Below are 20,946 nucleotides of genomic sequence, written 5' to 3'. Positions count from 1 at the left end.
TTTCCCAAAAGCCAATAGAGTTAGCAACAGGGAGTAGCCTGAAGTGGCAGGATTCATAACTAAAGATGAGCGAACACTGTTCGGATCAGCAGATCCGAACAGCATGCTCCTATAGAAATGAATGGAAGCACCTGTGATGCCAGCCGGCCGCCGGCAAAGTCAGCGTCACAGGTGCTTCCATTCATTTCTATGGGAGCGTGCTGTTCGGATCGGCTGCTCCGAACAGTGTTCGCTCATCTCTAATCATAACAGCTGAGCTCAGCCCCTGTGTGAACTGTAACAATACTGTGTTGCTGCAGCACTGCGACTCCATAGCTGTCTGAAGGGACTGTTACCTGTATTCTGTGAAACTACTGTGAAGCTTGTGAACTGCTGTGAAGTCCTAATGCAACCAATAGTTACCTCAAGTAAATAGCCCATAGAAACCTGCAAGTTGTAAAATAGAAGTATGAGATCTGAGCTGTGTACAAAAGGGAATATGAGTAGAAACATCATGTGATAAATATTTGTAGCACTCTTGACTGATCTAATAATGGTATAAGATGCTGAGAGGTTCTAAAATTATAAGAAGACATCATCATAGTAGCTCAGTTTGGATGTAGGCTCATGTAAGGATCTGTCCAGGGTAGATCATGCGTACCCTTGTCCATATGAGGTAGACAGGGTTGTAAACAGGGGCAGATTAGGAACTTAAAGTGGCCCCACATTGTTGGCTGGTCCAAACTGGACAATAGGACCAGAATAAGTAAGTTGAATGCAGCAATGTCTTTAAAAGTGTTAAAGGTATATTTTATTTATTTACTTACCCTTCTGTTTCCATACTGGTCATTGCTACTGCTGCCGCTCTGTCAGTGTTTTGGTATCATGCACTGTTTTTGTCCGGTCACTGTGTAAAGTCTAAACATGAAAAAAAGAGATATCAGCTCACCCGTGGTTCCATTGTAGTTTGGCTTGAATGCATGTAATTCGGGGTGCACGGCACACTCTATTCCACGAGTGTAATGAAGTATATATACCATATAGAGTGATATTATTTTGCAAATGCGTTTTTTAGGGGTTTTTGTTTTGTTTATTTTTCATGTTTACATCAAAGTTTTTTGTCATTTTATGATGTTATAATTAAAAGTTAAAATTTATTCACGGAGAGTTGCCAGTGAACATCGTTTTTTCTGCTACTGTGTAAAGTCCACAGAAAATTCCCGATAAAATACAATGCCAACCTGCCCATGGTGGTAAAGATAGCACATTTCAACCTTTATAAAGAAGTTGGCTTCTGATAGAGGGAGGAAACTTCAACCACACTCGTTCTCCCACTCTCCTTCACTTTCTCTTTCAAGTTTTTTCTTCCCATGCATTTAATTTTTTGTATTATTTATGTGTGCATTTAAACTTCATTTTTGTTTTTACCCAAATCGTAGGCTGTTACTCACATTAGTGTATTTCTCATTTCATGAGCTTCAAGTGCAAGACAATATTTTACAATTGGCCAGTGAGCCCAGTCGTTTTTTTCCTGGACCTTTCTAGTGAAATTATTGTGTGCTTGGATGGGCTGGTGTGTTGGGCGGTGCAGTGTAAGCACCTGGCAATGTCATAGAACTGCAAGGAAAAATTCTCCTTGGCTGTTCCACAATGCGATGCAGATGTTGCAGTCATGGTCCATGCCTTCAAAATCCTGTGAGGCTGACAAGGAATGGCCACCATTTTCATTTACAATAGCGATAATGGCCCTAGACAAAAAATGCACCTGTTGTTTATTAAAGATATGTAAAACTGTATATTTAGAAAATAATGTTTTTTTATTTTTGCTTTTTCCAGAGAACTCTTTTAATTGTTAGACTGAGTAACTCACAGGGCAACAATTTTTCACACAGTGCAAGTTAATGTTGAGATACTTTTTATCAATAAATGAAGCGACCTTTAGAATTTTATCTCATTATGAAGATTGCCCCCAACAAATCCAGGAGTTTTCCTTAAGCCTTATTTAACTCTTTCTACACAATTCCAAGTCATGATCTCTATTACCTATACACATTTACAGTAAATATTCAAAAGAATACTGATTTGTTAAGACAGAATACATTTATTATACCTTAGACTGAAATGGGAGATAAATGTATTTTTCAATATCTCAAGAAGACAGTGTTGGATCAATTTCTAATTCCAGTGACCTTAAAGAGAAATCAATACTCTTTCAAATAATGTTTTAGTGTCACATAAATTATATAAAGCAGGTCTGGAAGATAAATGCAGCAAAAGCAATATCCTAGGTAAATTCTTGTTTTTTTTTTATTTCTTAAAATAAAAGGAACATTCCTAGATTTGTGCACCTGCAACATAAAAAGTTATGGTAATTCACAAGTAATTGAACTGCACAAATACTCACTTTAGTTTTATACTCATTTTTGTAACTTTCTGCATGTTGCAGTAGCTTTTCTGGAATTAACCTGCATGTGATAGATGCTCGTCCATGGCCTCATAATCTCCCGCTTAGATACTGTAACACCCTTCTCCATGGCCTCCTAATGAATACTCTCGCCCCCCTCCAGTCCACCTTACACTATGCTTCTCTCCCTGTTCTTCATTAGCTGCACCTCTCTGCCAATGCCTTCACTGGCTACCCGTTGCCCAGCAAATTGAGTTCAAGTTACTAAGGCTAACATACAAAGTCATCCACAACCTGTTCCCTCCATATATCTCTGACCTAATTTCCCGCTACCTGCCCACACATAACCTCAGATCCTCCAAAGACCTCCTACTCCGCTCTACTTTCATTTGCTCCTTCTCCAAGATTTCTCCTGTGCATCCCCCATACTCTGGAACTCCTTACCAAGACACATAAGACTGACCCCCACAATCACAGGCTTCAAGAAGGCCCTGAAGACTCATCTATTCAGGAAGGCCTACAACCTCCAATAACACTATCACCACATCACCATCTGAACAGTCTCTACCCTCACTTACTGCCTCTATCCCTCATAGATTATAAGCCTTTGTGGGCAGGGCCCTCTATCCCACTGTGCCAGTCGGTCATTGTTAGTATTATATTTGTTTGTACATCTTATGTGCTGTATGTAAACCCTCAAATATAAAGCACCATAGAATTAATGGTGCTATATAAATAAATAATAATAATTGTTGTAGTAATGTCTGCAAGTGACAACCCTGAACATCCAAATTAGTGTATTTTCTACAGCATTTGCATCAATTTATGTAGATCTTATATAGATAATTTGAACAGGAATTGCAGAGATTTTTACAAACAAATTTTCAACAAATCAGCAGTATGTCAACAAATTAAGTGCAATTACTCTAGCCCAAGGACTTAGGAAACTAACTCTATGGTATCACACCTTTCATTACAGTGCCATATTTTGAAGCCAGAGTGACTTCATGTGTGTTACACAAAGCCCCTTTGGGTGTCCTGTGTAAGGCCCAGTTCACATCTGCATTCGGTATTCCATTCGGGGAGTCCGCTTGGGGACCCCCAAATGGAATACCAATCGCATTAACAAGCAGTAAACTTATGAAAGCACACAGACCCCATATACTATAAAGGGGTCAGTGTGTTTTCTGCATGAGTCAAGCAGAGAGTAAAGTGCTTCATGAACTACTATCCTCTCCACATGACTCATGTGGACACTGAGCGGAAAACACACGGATCCCATTTATAGTCTGTGGGGTCTGTGTGCTTTCATTGCTCACCACTTGTCAATGCTTTCAGTATTCTGTTCGGGGGTCTCCAAGCGGACTCCCTAAATGGAATCCCGAACGTAGATGTGGACCAGGCCTTAGACTTGTTTATTGTAGAAGCAACTTATAAAATGGTAAAAAAAAGGCTATAATTGTCAACATTGGTTATGTATTTTGGTTGATTATTCTCAATATTCCTTTCATAACCAAAATATTGAGAATGGAAAAGTAGAATGTTAACAGTGCCACAGAAGATGATTTTTACTTTAAAAAGCTTAAAGAGGTTTTTTAACCTCATTCTGAGAGTGACACTAAATGGCTTATCACATGATTTATAATATTTTGATTTTAGTGTAACACATTTGTACTATTTCATGTTTAATATGATTTTTTTGATCACAAGGTGACTTGTTGGGAGGTCATGTAACCAAAAAGTAGCAACTTTTATTGTTCGTGCTGATGCTACAGCTATGGCAATACTAGGTTTGTATCCATTTTCAATTAATAAAGGACTTGGTATGAGTAAATACAATTTTTTATTATTTCTTTATTTTTAACTGTTTTTTCTATTTTTTTTTGTTCCACTCGTGGACTTGAACACCCTTATTTCTTTTATAACACTCTTCAATACTTCTGCATTCCAGTGTATTTTACATGTCAGTGTAAAACAGGAACTTATTAAACATCGTATATGGCAAGACGTGAAAGGACCAGCACAGATTATAATATGGGCAAATGGGGTTATAGAATGGGGTCTGAGGCTGAAAGGGGGCCCGATGAGTGATTGTTCCTTTTCTTTCTGTATAATCCAACCTTATAATCATCTTATCGGCATCTGCCATATCTTTTTAATTGTTGCTGATGTAGTGACGTAGGATTCATAACTCTTCATTTTATGGTTGCTCTACATATTGACGGATGTTCTGACAAAAAGTCCAGTGTGGATTGTAGCGAGTACATGTGCTTAAGGCAAAGAGTTTTTGGAAGGTGTTTGTAATTGACCAGGAAGCAGTGAAAAAGAAAATCTGGATGGTGAACATAATTTTGAAAAACTGTTGATATTAAAGTTTACCTTAATGGATGATATTCCAAACAGAATGCCTATAAACTATTTAGAAGCAAATGCAGCAAAATGAGGTGAGAAAGCAAATAACCACATATAACAAGTCACACTTTACTTTCTTCATAAGTGTGATCTACTTGTAGGAGCACTTGTAGGTCTCTAGAGCTGTTTTTTTCAATGTATCAAAGAGCAGCCACTTAAGATTATAATGGAGTGTCTTTTAGGATATTATGTCATGACCCCACATTATTTGTTTAAATTATTTATTTTAAAATAATGACATTGGGTTCCCCAGTTTTTTTTAATAACAAGACAGATAAAATAAAACAGCTTCAGGTTAGCATTACTAGTGTGGGAAGGACCTCCATCACTTTAGATGATAAGGTACTGGATTGTATATAAAAGGAATAGGAAAAAGGGCATTGGAAAATAAAAATTAACTTCTGTTAATTAATCATTAAAAATGTCTCATTATCTAAAATTGATAGATTTAAACTAGAGTAAGCAGTCACCTACTTTTCACTTCTCAGGGATTAGTTTGTATAAGATCACTGTTTTTGAAGCATGCATGCTATTTTTATTGTAATGCACACAATATCTCCTATACTCCTGTAGTAAGATAAGCAACAGTGTCGAAAATGGTCTGTGATTCTGATTAGAAGTATCAGTGTGCACTCCTGATTTGCTGGGTAATACTGACAGACGCCAGAGAGGCACAGCAAAGGAGCATTGGAGAGAGGTAAATATCCCTGGCATTATTATCACTCCTCACTGCTCAGAACAGGCACTGAAGAGGCACAGCAAAAGAGTGACTAAGAAAAGTAATTTATCTCGTATCTCACGTCTTGCGGCAAACTTTTGCGATGCTTTGTGAGACTTTTATATGCAGCAGCGTTCATAGACTAAATACTTTATTGTGCCTAGTTCTTCCCAGTAGTCCTGGTGGCAGTGGTTACAGGGTAGTAATTGGAAAAAGTATTGGGGAAAAAAATCACATGAGAAGAACATATTATTGAAATACCCCGACATCCCTAATTGTCCATTTTATTGAAAATAAAAAGCACTGCTAGGCCAAGGACTCTAGGGAGACTTGCAATCTACATACAGCAGTATTTCAAGCACTGCACTACTGCTTGTAAACTCCAAGAAGGGAGAAGAAGGAAGTAGTGGATGCAGGACATTGTTGGCTCTTCATTTCAATTACTGATCTATGCTTGCATTTCAAATGAATATGGGAACCACCCAACAATTCAAATGAAAAAGTCAGCTCTGAGCAAAAGGATCACAGATGAATTAAACTAATGTGATCTGTCTGTGATGTTGTTTGCTGCACCTGTAGAAAAATGAAAATCTAAGTTTGTTAGTTATAAAGTATAAGCATTTTCTAAAATTCTCAATTTAAATATAGAATCAAACTTTCTTATCTGTTCTAAGTCTTATTGTTTTAAATTACATCAATGCAAACTATCTTTTTCCACTATATACCTCAATGCAATATTTCAGTCTTTCTCACACCATTTTGCATTATATAATTTACTAGCAGGAGGACCCGGCTTCGCACGGGTATATTACATTTTTTTGTGTGTGTAGTGGCCCCATAAGAATTGTCCAATTTTGCACTGGTGTATTTTGTATGTCATTTGTGTGCATCCATAAGTGTCACATGATCATGTGTATCTCATTTTGGATATCAGTAAAAAACCTGTGATCAATTGTTATGGATACCTGGAGTAAAGCTGTGTGTATGTGACCTTGTGTAACAGGGTCATCCACAGTGCCCTGCTTCTTTAAAGCTGACACACAGCAGTGAAGAAAAATGGCTGGGTTGCTATGGAAACCTGGAGTAAAACTCTAATGTGTGGTACTCTGTGCAGAGCCGTGTATCTAATCCTCCAGCGTATGGTACTGTGTGCAGAGGCACGTATCTAATCCTCCCTGTGTGGAACTGTGTGCAAATGTGCGTATCTAATCCTCTGCTATGTAGTACTGTATGTAAACACACATATCTAATCCTCTGGCATGTGGTACTGTCTGAAGATGTGCATATCTAATCCTTCATCGTGTAGTACTGTGTGTAGACGCAAGTATCTAATCCTTGTTGGTGTGCTACTGTGTGCAGATGCACATATCTAATCTTCCCCCATGTAGTATTGTGTGAAGAGGCGCTTATCTAATCCTCCGGCAAGTGAAACAATGTGCAGACGTGCGTATCTAATCCTCTGGCATGTGGTACTGTGTGCTGAGATGCGTATGTAATTCTCCAGCGTGTGGTATTATGTGCAGGGGCATGTATCTAATCCTGCCCCGTGTGGTACTCTGTGAAGATGCAGGTATCTAATCCTCACCTATGTGGTATTGTTTGCATTGGCATGTATCTAATCCTCCAGCATGTGGTATTGTGTGGAGAGGCACGTATCTAATCCTCTGGCGTTTATTACTGTGTGCAGAGGCATGTATCTAATACTCCCCCGTGTGGTATTGTGTGCAGTGGTGTGTATCTAATTCTTTGGTGTGTGGTATTGTGTGAAGACGCATGTATCCAATCCCCCAGCGGGTGTTAATTTGTGCAGATGTGCGTATCTAATCCTCTGGCATGTGGAAATGTGTACAGATGTGCGTATCTAATCCTCTGGTGTGTGGAACTCTATGCAGATGCGCATACCTAATCCTCTGGCATGTGGTACTGTGTACAGACGTATGTATCCAATCCCCCAGCGTGTGGTACTGTGTGCAGACTCACGTATCTAATACTACATCATGTGGTACTGTGTGCAGATGTGTGTTTCTAATCTTCTGGCATGTGGAACTGTGTGCAGATGTGCGTATGCAATCCTCTGGTGTGTGGTACTGTGTGCAGATGTGCGTATCCAATCCTCCCCTGTGTGGTATTGTGTGAAGAAGTACGTGTCTAATCCTCCCCCGTGTGGTACTTTGTACAGATACAGGTATCTAATCCTTCAATGTGTGGAACTGTGTGCAGACACACATATTGAATCCTCGGTCGTGTGGTACTGTGTGCAGGCACATGTATCTAATCCTTTGGCATGTGGAACTGTGTGCAGACGCACGTATCTAATCCTTCAGTGTGTGGAACTGTGTGCAGACGCGTGTATCTAATCCTCTGGCGTGTGATACTGTGTGCTGATTTGTGTATCTAATCCTCCGTGTATCTCAGTTTGGATATCAGTGTTGTATTGTACATGTGGAGTGACCATATGTATTGCAGATGGAATATGAGTGAAAGACTTGCAGGTTTGTATTGGCTAGGGGAGGGGGGGGGCACTGTGTTTGGAATGCTGTATCTCAGCAACGGTATTTCCGAGTGAGTTGGAGTCTCATCTTAAACCTTCCCGGATACCTGGTATTTCTGTACCAAATTTAGTGAAGATTGGTCCAGTCGTTTGGTCACGCATAAAGAACAGACAGACAAACAGACAGACGGACAGACAGACAAGAATTCATTTTTATAAGATAGAGTGACATTAAAAAAAGAAATAGCTTTGTAAATATATTGCATGGCTTATCTTGTGCTGCTTTGTACTGAGCTGTATTCAAAATTGTTCCAAAGTCCCTTCCTGTCTCAAAGTCTACGAGGTGCTTGGTAACCTGCATTCTGGAAACAGTAGCCTTCCCATAAAACAATATGCTGATGTGCATCCCATAATATTATATGAGCTTAGTGAAGTCAACTTTCAATAACAGCCATTAGAATTTTGAATACAGTTTTGAACTATAATACAAGTTGTAATTTAGAATCAGTTAAAAGCCAATAATGTCATGGAATGTCAACTGAGTCAGACGCCCTGAGACCTATGGAGAGGGCATGTTTAATGCTCAGCTACAGCACAGTGATCTGCAGATCAGGAAAGTTACAGGAAATTCTGTCCTGTGTGTTATTTCTTTTACAGTAGCTGATGCTAGATTAATCTGGTGCATCTTTAGACTGTCTAGTCTAAGGGCTAGTTCACACGTAAAAACCTCCTGGCCTATTTTGGTCCTGAAAAAAAACGCTTCCTAATTAGGAAGCGGTTTTTTGACCTTGAGGCGTTTTTTTGGAGCGTTTTCTGGAAGTTTTTGGTAAAAACTGCTTCAGAAAATGCCAGGCGGTTTTCCCCTCCCCTAAAGTGAATGGACTGTAACAAAAACGCTAGGCGTTTCCAGTCGCTGTTTTTTGCTAAAAAAAAACGCTAGGCTTTTTTCACCTCCCATTCACTTCTATTCTTTCCCTCAGGCAGAATCCTCCTGAAGAAAGGTCATGTCGCTTCTTTTTTTCTGCTAGCAAAAAAAAAAAAACTGCTAGCAAAAAAAAACAAACTAACAGTCTCCATAAACCACCATTGTATGGAAGCAGATTTTGAGGCGAAATGTGCTGTCTAAATCTGCCTCATTGCCCAGTGTGAACTAGCCCTTAGTGTGTAGACTTTTGAGAATGTGAACTTTTTGTGGTTCAGTTAACACAAACCTACTAAAAGGGTAATCACCATGCGCAAGCATGGATAAAGCAGAGGTGAATCATATAAATTCAGGGTTCAGTCGGGCTTCACCATAACGTCTTTTCAATTACATTTGTAGGCTGCATGCACACGGAGTTACGCTGGGCTTGTAAAAATACTCATTCACAGCCGTACACGCGAGCGCTGTGGACGGCTCCCGAACACTTCCCATTCACTTCAATGGGAGTGCCCTATATGGGGCTCACAATCTACATTTAAAAAAATAAACAAAAACATTTTGTCATGATATGTAACAACTGTAGGTTGCACTTTGTTTTTTTCTGATGGTGGCACAGAAATATCTTTGTAAAAAATGGATAGGCATAAACCATTGCACAGATTTTGAATCAATGTTTATGCTAAGCACAAAGGATCTTAAATTCGTTGTTCAGGCTAATTTTTTTTATTTATTTTTTTAATTCGGCTGGTGGATGTAAAGAAACATACTCACCTGTCCACAGTGCTCCAGTGTCTCCCAGTGTGGTCCAGTTCTACAGCTCCGTTGTTTTCTTTTGGTGAATGTCCCCGCTGCATGTGAGCACCAAGGCCAATGAGCGGCCTCAGCACAGGACACGGGATGTCACTATGTAAGATGTCCCCAGGTTCCTGTCTTAGGCCACTGAAGCTGCTGATTGGCCTCAATAGCCAACCAGCACGGACAAGTGAGTATGTTTCTTTTTTTTCTTTTTTTACCTCCCACGACTTAATTAAATAAATAAATAAATAAATAAATTTAGCCTGGACAACGCCTTTAAGATCTTTTGGTCTTAGCATAAACATTTATTCAAAATCTGTGCAATGGTTTGTGACGATCTATTTTTTACAATAGCTTGCAGTCTCTTTAATGTATGTGCCTATTTTAAACAATGTGTTATGTAATGAGTAGGTAATATCTCAGTCATAGCTGTGGGTTGAGGTGTAAGTTGTTACTATGGTAAGATTATACATGTAAATCTTGATACAGCAAATACGTTTATTCCTTAATATTCATTTTACTTATTCATTATTATCTTAATTATTCTAAGAATTGTATGACTTGATCTAATATTTATTATTGGTCTTTCTAGAATTTTTCAAATCCCTTCTGGAGAATGCAGAGAAATCTCTTCATGAAATATTTGTAAGGACGTATGGTTTGCTTTACACACAGAACTCAGAAATATTCCAGGACTTATTTACTGAGCTAAAACTCTACTACACTGGAGGAAATGTCAACTTGGAAGAAATGCTGAATGATTTCTGGGCTCGCCTGTTAGAACGTATGTTTCAGCTGATAAATCCTCAATATCATTTTTCAGAAGACTATCTAGAATGTGTCAGCAAATACATTGATCAACTAAAGCCATTCGGAGAAGTACCAAGGAAACTGAAAGCTCAAGTTACGAAAGCCTTTGTTGCAGCTCGAACATTTGTCCAAGGTCTAACTTTAGGCCGAGAAGTGGCTAACAAAGTATCCAAGGTAACAAAACCAAACATATTTTTGCTTGATATTGAGATTTTTTGTGTCTTTGCCTGGTTTACCAATTATAAAGTATAAGGAAGGAATCATACATGAAGTTTTGGTGTAAACAGAGGAGTGGATGCAAAAAGAATAAAACATGAATTGGCTCAAAAAATTAAGCCTTATTATTTATGATCCGGAAAAAGTACACTGTATAAAGCGCCAGGATAGATTATACATTCACAGATTTATTCTCCTCTGTTGAGGGGGATCATAGGGTTTTGCATGGCAAAAAAATCTGTGAACTCAAATGGACAGAAGATTATGGACTTGCAAAAGATTAAAACAATTATTATACAATAGAAATCAGTAAAATTACCATTGAGATTATTTAGGAATATAATTAATAAAAAAACCTTAAATATTTCTGGAGGAGCATGAGGAAAATGTTTGTTTTTGTACCGTCTTAGCCAGTGGGTAGGAAATATATATAAAAAAAAAAAAAAAAAACCTTGAGAGTCTTCAGTAGTTGATACCTTTTTTAATGGCTAACTAATAATGATGACAGATTACAACGTTTCGAAGCTCCCGGCTTCTTCTTCAGGTTTATCTAAAACAATTTCTGAAGGATGCATATTTATGTACAAGAGGGTCACATAGGAATAGAATTCTAGGAGGGAGGGTAGAAGAAGGTTATTGGTTATACAACTAAACAACTAAACAAAGAAGGAGCATGGGCATACTGCCCCCACATAGAGTGAGAAGGATGTTAACAGAGGCAAACATAGAGGTTTCTTTAGTTACAATGACTATAAAATTATAGTTTTTATTTCATCATTATTAATATATCATCAATATTAATTCATTAATAGACCACTGCATTGTTCACACCAAGCAGCTCTCTTTCCAATGCAGAAGAAAGATGACCTCTTGGTTATTGTATGATATTAAATAAAAAGTTAAATATCACCAAATTTCTAGTTTTGAAACCAATTTCCAGCTTTTTTTTTTTACTTCTTTTGTGAAATTTAAACAACATCATTTATAAGCATAGCGGTTCTTAACAAACTAGATTTGACTCAAACTTTGCAACATCTTCAGATTGGACTGAATGTGAACTTTTTGTGGTTCAGTTCAGACAAACCTAATAAAAGGGTGCAAGCATGGAAAAAGCAAAGGTGGATCACATAAATTCAGGGTTCAGTCGGGCTTCACCATAATGTCTTTTCAAATACATTTTAACAGTACTTTATTTTTTGGCTGATTTCTTCAGTAATTGGATTTGATACCTTAGCCCTAGTTACAGGTTTAGTATAGTCTCCTGATCATGACTGCAGAGCTGACCATGGCCCTCTGAATGAATCTGCACCTCAGAATCTGAAATGAATCTAATTTTGACAGTTTGCTCATCTAGACTGGTTACCTTTTTTTAATAAATGTGAATCTAAATTATGAGGAATTTCCTAAATCAACATTCCATGTGATAATGGTGAACTCTAATATTTTACTAAAGAAAAATACTTATTACTCCTGCTATGCCCCTTTCCCCTTCCCCTGCATTTCTTTTTCTGAATACAATCAGATATATTCTGTAGAATTTGTACACAGTTTACAGATTTGCCCACTGAAGTCTATTGAGAGAGGTGAGGGAAGAGGAGAGAGCAGAGAGATAAAGACTAGAGATGAGCGAACACTAAAATGTTCGAGGTTCGAAATTCGATTCGAACAGCCGCTCACTGTTCGAGTGTTCGAATGGGTTTCGAACCCCATTATAGTCTATGGGGAACATAAACTCGTTAAGGGGGAAACCCAAATTCGTGTCTGGAGGGTCACCAAGTCCACTATGACACCCCAGGAAATGATACCAACACCCTGGAATGACACTGGGACAGCAGGGGAAGCATGTCTGGGGGCATAAAAGTCACTTTATTTCATGGAAATCCCTGTCAGTTTGCGATTTTCGCAAGCTAACTTTTCCCCATAGAAATGCATTGGCCAGTGCTGATTGGCCAGAGTACGGAACTCGACCAATCAGCGCTGGCTCTGCTGGAGGAGGCGGAGTCTAAGATAGCTCCACACCAGTCTCCATTCAGGTCCGACCTTAGACTCCGCCTCCTCCGGCAGAGCCAGCGCTGATTGGCCGAAGGCTGGCCAATGCATTCCTATGCGAATGCAGACTTAGCAGTGCTGAGTCAGTTTTGCTCAACTACACATCTGATGCACACTCGGCACTGCTACATCAGATGTAGCAATCTGATGTAGCAGAGCCGAGGGTGCACTAGAACCCCTGTGCAAACTCAGTTCACGCTAATAGAATGCATTGGCCAGCGCTGATTGGCCAATGCATTCTATTAGCCCGATGAAGTAGAGCTGAATGTGTGTGCTAAGCACACTCATTCAGCACTGCTTCATCACGCCAATACAATGCATTAGCCAGTGCTGATTGGCCAGAGTACGGAATTCGGCCAATCAGCGCTGGCCAATGCATTCTATTAGCCCGATGAAGTAGAGCTGAATGTGTGTGCTAAGCACACACATTCAGCACTGCTTCATCACGCAAATACAATGCATTAGCCAGTGCTGATTGGCCAGAGTACGGAATTCGGCCAATCAGCGCTGGCTCTGCTGGAGGAGGCGGAGTCTAAGGTCGGACCTGAATGGAGACTGGTGTGGAGCGATCTTAGACTCCGCCTCCTCCAGCAGAGCCAGCGCTGATTGGCCGAATTCCGTACTCTGGCCAATCAGCGCTGGCCAATGCATTCTATTAGCCCGATGAAGTAGAGCTGAATGTGTGTGCTAAGCACACACATTCAGCACTGCTTCATCACGCCAATACAATGCATTAGCCAGTGCTGATTGGCCAGAGTACGGAATTCGGCCAATCAGCGCTGGCTCTGCTGGAGGAGGCGGAGTCTAAGATCGCTCCACACCAGTCTCCATTCAGGTCCGACCTTAGACTCCGCCTCCTCCGGCAGAGCCAGCGCTGATTGGCCGAAGGCTGGCCAATGCATTCCTATGCGAATGCAGACTTAGCAGTGCTGAGTCAGTTTTGCTCAACTACACATCTGATGCACACTCGGCACTGCTACATCAGATGTAGCAATCTGATGTAGCAGAGCCGAGGGTGCACTAGAACCCCTGTGCAAACTCAGTTCACGCTAATAGAATGCATTGGCCAGCGCTGATTGGCCAATGCATTCTATTAGCCCGATGAAGTAGAGCTGAATGTGTGTGCTTAGCACACACATTCAGCTCTACTTCATCAGGCTAATAGAATACATTGGCCAATCAGCGCTGGCCAATGCATTCTATTAGCTTGATGAAGCAGAGTGTGCACAAGGGTTCAAGCGCACCCTCGGCTCTGATGTAGCAGAGCTGAGGGTGCACAAGGGTTCAAGTGCACCCTCGGCTCTCCTACATCAGAGCCGAGGGTGCGCTTGAACCCTTGTGCAGCCTCGGCTCTGCTACATCAGAGCCGAGGGTGCGCTTGAACCCTTGTGCACACTCTGCTTCATCAAGCTAATAGAATGCATTGGCCAGCGCTGATTGGCCAGAGTACGGAATTCGGCCAATCAGCGCTGGCTCTGCTGGAGGAGGCGGAGTCTAAGATCGCTCCACACCAGTCTCCATTCAGGTCCGACCTTAGACTCCGCCTCCTCCGGCAGAGCCAGCGCTGATTGGCCGAAGGCTGGCCAATGCATTCCTATGCGAATGCAGACTTAGCAGTGCTGAGTCAGTTTTGCTCAACTACACATCTGATGCACACTCGGCACTGCTACATCAGATGTAGCAATCTGATGTAGCAGAGCCGAGGGTGCACTAGAACCCCTGTGCAAACTCAGTTCACGCTAATAGAATGCATTGGCCAGCGCTGATTGGCCAATGCATTCTATTAGCCCGATGAAGTAGAGCTGAATGTGTGTGCTAAGCACACACATTCAGCACTGCTTCATCACGCCAATACAATGCATTAGCCAGTGCTGATTGGCCAGAGTACGGAATTCGGCCAATCAGCGCTGGCTCTGCTGGAGGAGGCGGAGTCTAAGGTCGGACCTGAATGGAGACTGGTGTGGAGCGATCTTAGACTCCGCCTCCTCCAGCAGAGCCAGCGCTGATTGGCCGAATTCCGTACTCTGGCCAATCAGCGCTGGCCAATGCATTCTATTAGCTTGATGAAGCAGAGTGTGCACAAGGGTTCAAGCGCACCCTCGGCTCTGATGTAGCAGAGCTGAGGCTGCACAAGGGTTCAAGCGCACCCTCGGCTCTGATGTAGGAGAGCCGAGGGTGCACTTGAACCCTTGTGCACCCTCAGCTCTGCTACATCAGAGCCGAGGGTGCGCTTGAACCCTTGTGCACACTCTGCTTCATCAAGCTAATAGAATGCATTTGCCAGCGCTGATTGGCCAATGTATTCTATTAGCCTGATGAAGTAGAGCTGAATGTGTGTGCTAAGCACACACATTCAGCTCTACTTCATCGGGCTAATAGAATGCATTGGCCAGCGCTGATTGGCCAGAGTACGGAACTCGACCAATCAGCGCTGGCTCTGCTGGAGGAGGCGGAGTCTAAGATCGCTCCACACCAGTCTCCATTCAGGTCCGACATTAGACTCCGCCTCCTCCAGCAGAGCCAGCGCTGATTGGCCGAATTCCGTACTCTGGCCAATCAGCACTGGCTAATGCATTGTATTGGCGTGATGAAGCAGTGCTGAATGTGTGTGCTTAGCACACACATTCAGCTCTACTTCATCGGGCTAATAGAATGCATTGGCCAATCAGCGCTGGCCAATGCATTCTATTAGCGTGAACTGAGTTTGCACAGGGGTTCTAGTGCACCCTCGGCTCTGCTACATCAGATTGCTACATCTGATGTAGCAGTGCCGAGTGTGCATCAGATGTGTAGTTGAGCAAAACTGACTCAGCACTGCTAAGTCTGCATTCGCATAGGAATGCATTGGCCAGCCTTCGGCCAATCAGCGCTGGCTCTGCCGGAGGAGGCGGAGTCTAAGGTCAGACCTGAATGGAGACTGGTGTGGAGCGATCTTAGACTCCGCCTCCTCCAGCAGAGCCAGCGCTGATTGGTCGAGTTCCGTACTCTGGCCAATCAGCGCTGGCCAATGCATTCTATTAGCCCGATGAAGTAGAGCTGAATGTGTGTGCTTAGCACACACATTCAGCTCTACTTCATCAGGCTAATAGAATACATTGGCCAATCAGCGCTGGCCAATGCATTCTATTAGCTTGATGAAGCAGAGTGTGCACAAGGGTTCAAGCGCACCCTCGGCTCTGATGTAGCAGAGCTGAGGGTGCACAAGGGTTCAAGTGCACCCTCGGCTCTCCTACATCAGAGCCGAGGGTGCGCTTGAACCCTTGTGCAGCCTCGGCTCTGCTACATCAGAGCCGAGGGTGCGCTTGAACCCTTGTGCACACTCTGCTTCATCAAGCTAATAGAATGCATTGGCCAGCACTGATTGGCCAGAGTACGGAATTCGGCCAATCAGCGCTGGCCAATGCATCCCTATGGGAAAAAGTTTATCTCACAAAAATCACAATTACACACCCGATAGAGCCCCAAAAAGTTATTTTTAATAACATTCCCCCCTAAATAAAGGTTATCCCTAGCTATCCCTGCCTGTACAGCTATCCCTGTCTCATAGTCACAAAGTTCACATTCTCATATGACCCGGATTTGAAATCCACTATTCGTCTAAAATGGAGGTCACCTGATTTCGGCAGCCAATGACTTTTTCCAATTTTTTTCAATGCCCTCGGTGTCGTAGTTCCTGTCCCACCTCCCCTGCGCTGTTATTGGTGCAAAAAAGGCGCCAGGGAAGGTGGGAGGGGAATCGAATTTTGGCGCACTTTACCACGTGGTGTTCGATTCGATTCGAACATGGCGAACACCCTGATATCCGATCGAACATGTGTTCGATAGAACACTGTTCGCTCATCTCTAATAAAGACATGTGACTAAAGCGTCAAGTGATAGTTTTATCTCCTGTAAGACCTGGGTAATATTTCACCTAATGCGAGGATGGATTGTGGATTTCAACAGTGTATTCAGAAGTAGTGAACAGTGCAGGGAAAGGGGACAGGGAAATAATAGGTGAAATAAGCATTTTTGTTTAATAAACTATATTGCAAAGTTTACTACCCCTTACGCTATTTTATTTTGTAATAATAAAAGATTAGATATGATTTAAAATACACAATTCTCTTACAGATAGAAATGTCTTTTTACATCCCAAGCCAAAACCAAATGTTATAAACAAATTCCATTACAGATTTTGTACAAACCCTATCATTTACAAACCTCAGTATGATAACCAGAGTGTTAGACTATGTAATACCTAGACTTATAGTCTCATACTCTGAACATTCGACCAATAATGTTATATTGTCTAACAGTTTTATATGATGTGCAACCAACTAAAGAATATCTAAGCCACAATGAATTGGCTTTTACCCCTATTTTAATCAAACAATAGTCTGTGTATAACATTATAATAAATTCATTGATGTTTATTGCTGTCCATATTATGTATAACTAGCAGAATTACTCAGCTTTGCACGGTTCTATTTAGTTTGTGTGTGTTTGCTTGCTACTGATACGAAGACAACCTGGTCTAAAGCAAAAATGGCGTGGTTATGATAGAAAACTGTTCTACAATTGTGTCCACGTCAATGAGGCTAAGAATGAAGGATATGCAAGCTTCAATTGGCTAAAAAGGGTCCTCTGATATGACATGGAGGTGGACTCTTGATATGGAAGCCAGTGATGCCATCTTTGCTTTTGTGAATATGTTTCTATGTTGTTATGGAAACCTTGTACAAATAAAAAATGGCTAGGTTGTTATGGTAATCTGATCTAACATTGTGTGTATGTGTAAGTGAGGCTAAGAATGAAGGACCTCTAAGCTTCTATTGGCTAATACAGGTCATCGGATGTTGAATGCCAGTGAGGCCATATTTGCTTTTGTGAATACGTTGTTAAGGGTAGGTCCTAGAGAGCTGTAACAAGTGCAAAACCTTTGCAAGCACCTGGTTTATCTATGGGCCACATTTGGTGCCGATTGGTCCAGTGGCTGTGCATAAAGAACAGGCAACAGTAACAAAAAGATTATTTATATACTGTATATATAAGATATGCCACTACTTTAAAGGCATTTGGCTTATCACTAGAGATGAGCGAGTACTGTTCGGATCAGCCGATCCGAACAGCATGCACGCATTGAAATGAATTGATGTAGCGGCACGCGGGGGGTTAAGCGGCTGGCCGGCGTCAAAGCGGAAGTACCAGGTGCATCCATTCATTTCAATGCGTGCGTGCTGTTCGAATCGCTGATCCGAACAGTACTCGCTCATCTCTACTTATCACTATTCTTGTCCACTATTCAAAGTGAAAGATTTACAGAAACCTATTTGCTTTGAGAGCTCTCTGTTATCAGGAAAGGATGAGAAAACAAGTAAATGTACTACAATTGTTTCACATTTTTGAACATTATGTTCTATGTAACATACATAGAATTTTACCTTTATTCTGTTGGTAACTACAATTGCAGCAATACCACAAATATCATGTTTTACTGTTTTTATGCATAGTTTATGTTGGTTTTACTACTTCTGCACAATTAAAACATGTTTTATTGGAAAAAAAATATGTTACCATATTCAAAGACACATACTCTTCTGTCACTGTAGTCAAATCTGGGCTTGTATTTTGCAGGATGAGTTGCAGCATTGTCTGATGACATCTATATGGAATATCTTACAATACCAGCCATTAGATCAGTAGATGACCATGAGGCAGGAGAGCAGAGAGGTTGTGTTGTTCCACATCTACTCATCTAATGATACTGCAGCCACATAACCAATGTATTTTATTTATACATGTTATTACTAAGTACTCTCACAATGTGAGAGTAAAGACAATGCAGCTTATTAATATGCCTATGCAGAAAAGTTACATTAAAACCCACCACCATTTGTAATAGTACTGCCCAACCCCCATAGTACATAAGCCATGGTTTATATATCTAGCACTGATTGGTGAAATTTATGCAGACATTAACAGTATGTTGCCATTCCTCTAGGTAATCAGATCCATCTTTATAGACTATGACCCTATCCATTCAATGCCCACAGTATTAGACTTTAAAGGGATATGCTCAAAGGGAATGATAACACCCACTTTTAAATTTATTCATATACTGTATTATCAGTATAATAACAGAATAACGTTATTATGCGACTTTTAGAGAAGGTGTTCCAGAATTGCTATTTCATGAGGGGTACAGGTATTTACTAAAACACTAAAAGAGGAATCCTAAAGAAATGTCTTATTGTATAAGTAATGAAAGTCTTCTGTCTTGCAAATACTTTGCGACTTCTCAGGTTCCTAAAAGCACTAATTGTTTGATATGCCCAGGAGAGATATTCACCTGCGACATACAAGTATATGATGTATAAATTTATGATATTCTATCATCTGCTCTTCCTTTCCAGTTATGTTCTACTTTAAAGAAATGTATACTATTAAGTGGCTCATATGGGAGTAGCAATTTCCATTTTTTCTCAAAACCGGTTTTACTAGAATAGACTGTAGATCATTATATTCGTTTGGAATGACAGGTCACTGGCGTAAAAAGAATCTTATTTTTGTAATGCATGTATATTACTAAAAAGATGTTACTTTTACGAAATTGTTGACTCACTAGGTAACTGGTGTCAGAAGTCATATCTTATGTGACGATGATTCAGATCTAGTCTCCATTAACGAGAGAAGCGCAGAAGTTTTCTGAAAGTCAAACCAGAAGGCAAACTCTGAGTTAAGTTGCTAAGCGGTAACAACATAATTAGTTCACCTGCCCTTGTACATTGACTCTGCTACGTGTAATCTTATTACACGCCCTGCTACAGTTGGATTGAGTTAAAATTGAAAAAATTGTGCTTGTGAGATAAAATCTCTCAGTTCATCCTGCAACTATTTCAATTAAGTCGCTTTCTGGTACTTTTCTATATATATTTTGTTTCTAAAATTCATTCTAAAGGCAAAAGTCCAACGTCTGCTGAAAGTGCCTTTTTAACTTCAGTTTTCCAATTTTAACACTATTTAAGGGGCCATGACATGAAGAAAATGACCTCATTCTAGAAAGTGTGTTCAAAGTGGAATTAAAACTAGAGATGAGCGAGTAGTATTTGATTGAGTAGGTATTCGAATGAATGTTACGGTATTCGAAATACTCGTACTCGATCGAATACTATCACTACTCGCAGTAAAGGTTCGATTCAGAACCAGCATTGATTTGCCGAATGCTGTACACTGTATAGCATTCAGCAAATCAACGCTGGTTCTGCAGCAGGCTCGTCCTTGCTAGTCGGGAGGACGAACCTGCTGCAGAACCAGTGTTGATTTCCCGCAGGCTTGTCTTTGCTAGTTGGGAGAGCTGGCAGCTTGCAGTTATGAGGGAGCTCACTTTTTCTCATAGGAATGCATTAACCAGTGTTGATTGGCCAGTGTACAGCACTAAGCCAATCAACACTGGTTCTGCCGGAGGCTCTTCTATGAGGAGGCAGAGTATAAGATTGGACCACAGCAGTCTCCATTATGGTCCGATCTTAGACTCCCGCCTCCTCACAGACGAGCCTCCGGCAGAACCAGCGTTGATTGGCCGAGTGCTGTACACTCTAGACTGTGTAATGTAAATCTACATCACTTATTAGTTTGCTTAGCTTTCAAAAAATTTTTTTTAGTCTATGGCATTATCTGTTAAACCACGCCCCTATCTAGTAAGCCCAGCCATTTTTCAAATAGCCTCACCCCCTTACCATGAAAGGTACAAGGCAAATGAGACAAAGTATCTAAAACTGTTAATAAATGTGCTTCATCGTATGCCAGTTTTTAGCACAAATTCTGCCATAATTCTGTCTCATATTCACTAATAAATATGTCTCATTGTTTTACTGCATGTCATTTCACTTGTTCTGTAGTCTTCATTGTCCCATTAGGTGTATTAATGCATTATTTGTTTGCACCTTGTTAGAGACCTATTGCCATATCACTCTATTACTAGTCATGCTAAATCCTAAAACAGAATATATTGCATAGGGTTAGGCAAAACAATTAGTTTTGAACCAGATTTGATCTGAAATTTCCATGGTAGCAGTGGTAGCAGCTGCCACAGGGCCTGGCACCTTAGGGGCCCCATCACTAGTAAACATACCAAAAAAAGAAATAAAAAATACATTTTACTTTTGAGG

General features: G+C 40.7%; 1 protein-coding gene across 1 annotated transcript in view; it reads left to right on the top strand.

Moving 5' to 3' along the window:
- The window catches only part of GPC6 (glypican 6), a 552,892-nt gene that overhangs the window by 228,889 nt on the left and 303,057 nt on the right, over nucleotides 1-20,946 (top strand). The window contains exon 3 of the mRNA XM_075265383.1: nucleotides 10,314-10,705. Coding sequence (XP_075121484.1) covers nucleotides 10,314-10,705 — 392 coding nt within the window. The remainder of the gene's footprint in view (nucleotides 1-10,313; nucleotides 10,706-20,946) is intronic.

The sequence above is a fragment of the Leptodactylus fuscus genome, chromosome 2 (assembly GCF_031893055.1).
Source record: "Leptodactylus fuscus isolate aLepFus1 chromosome 2, aLepFus1.hap2, whole genome shotgun sequence".
Classification (NCBI taxonomy): Eukaryota; Metazoa; Chordata; class Amphibia; order Anura; family Leptodactylidae; genus Leptodactylus; species Leptodactylus fuscus.
Note: the sequence above shows the minus strand (reverse complement) of the source record. Positions and strands in the feature narration are given on the sequence as shown.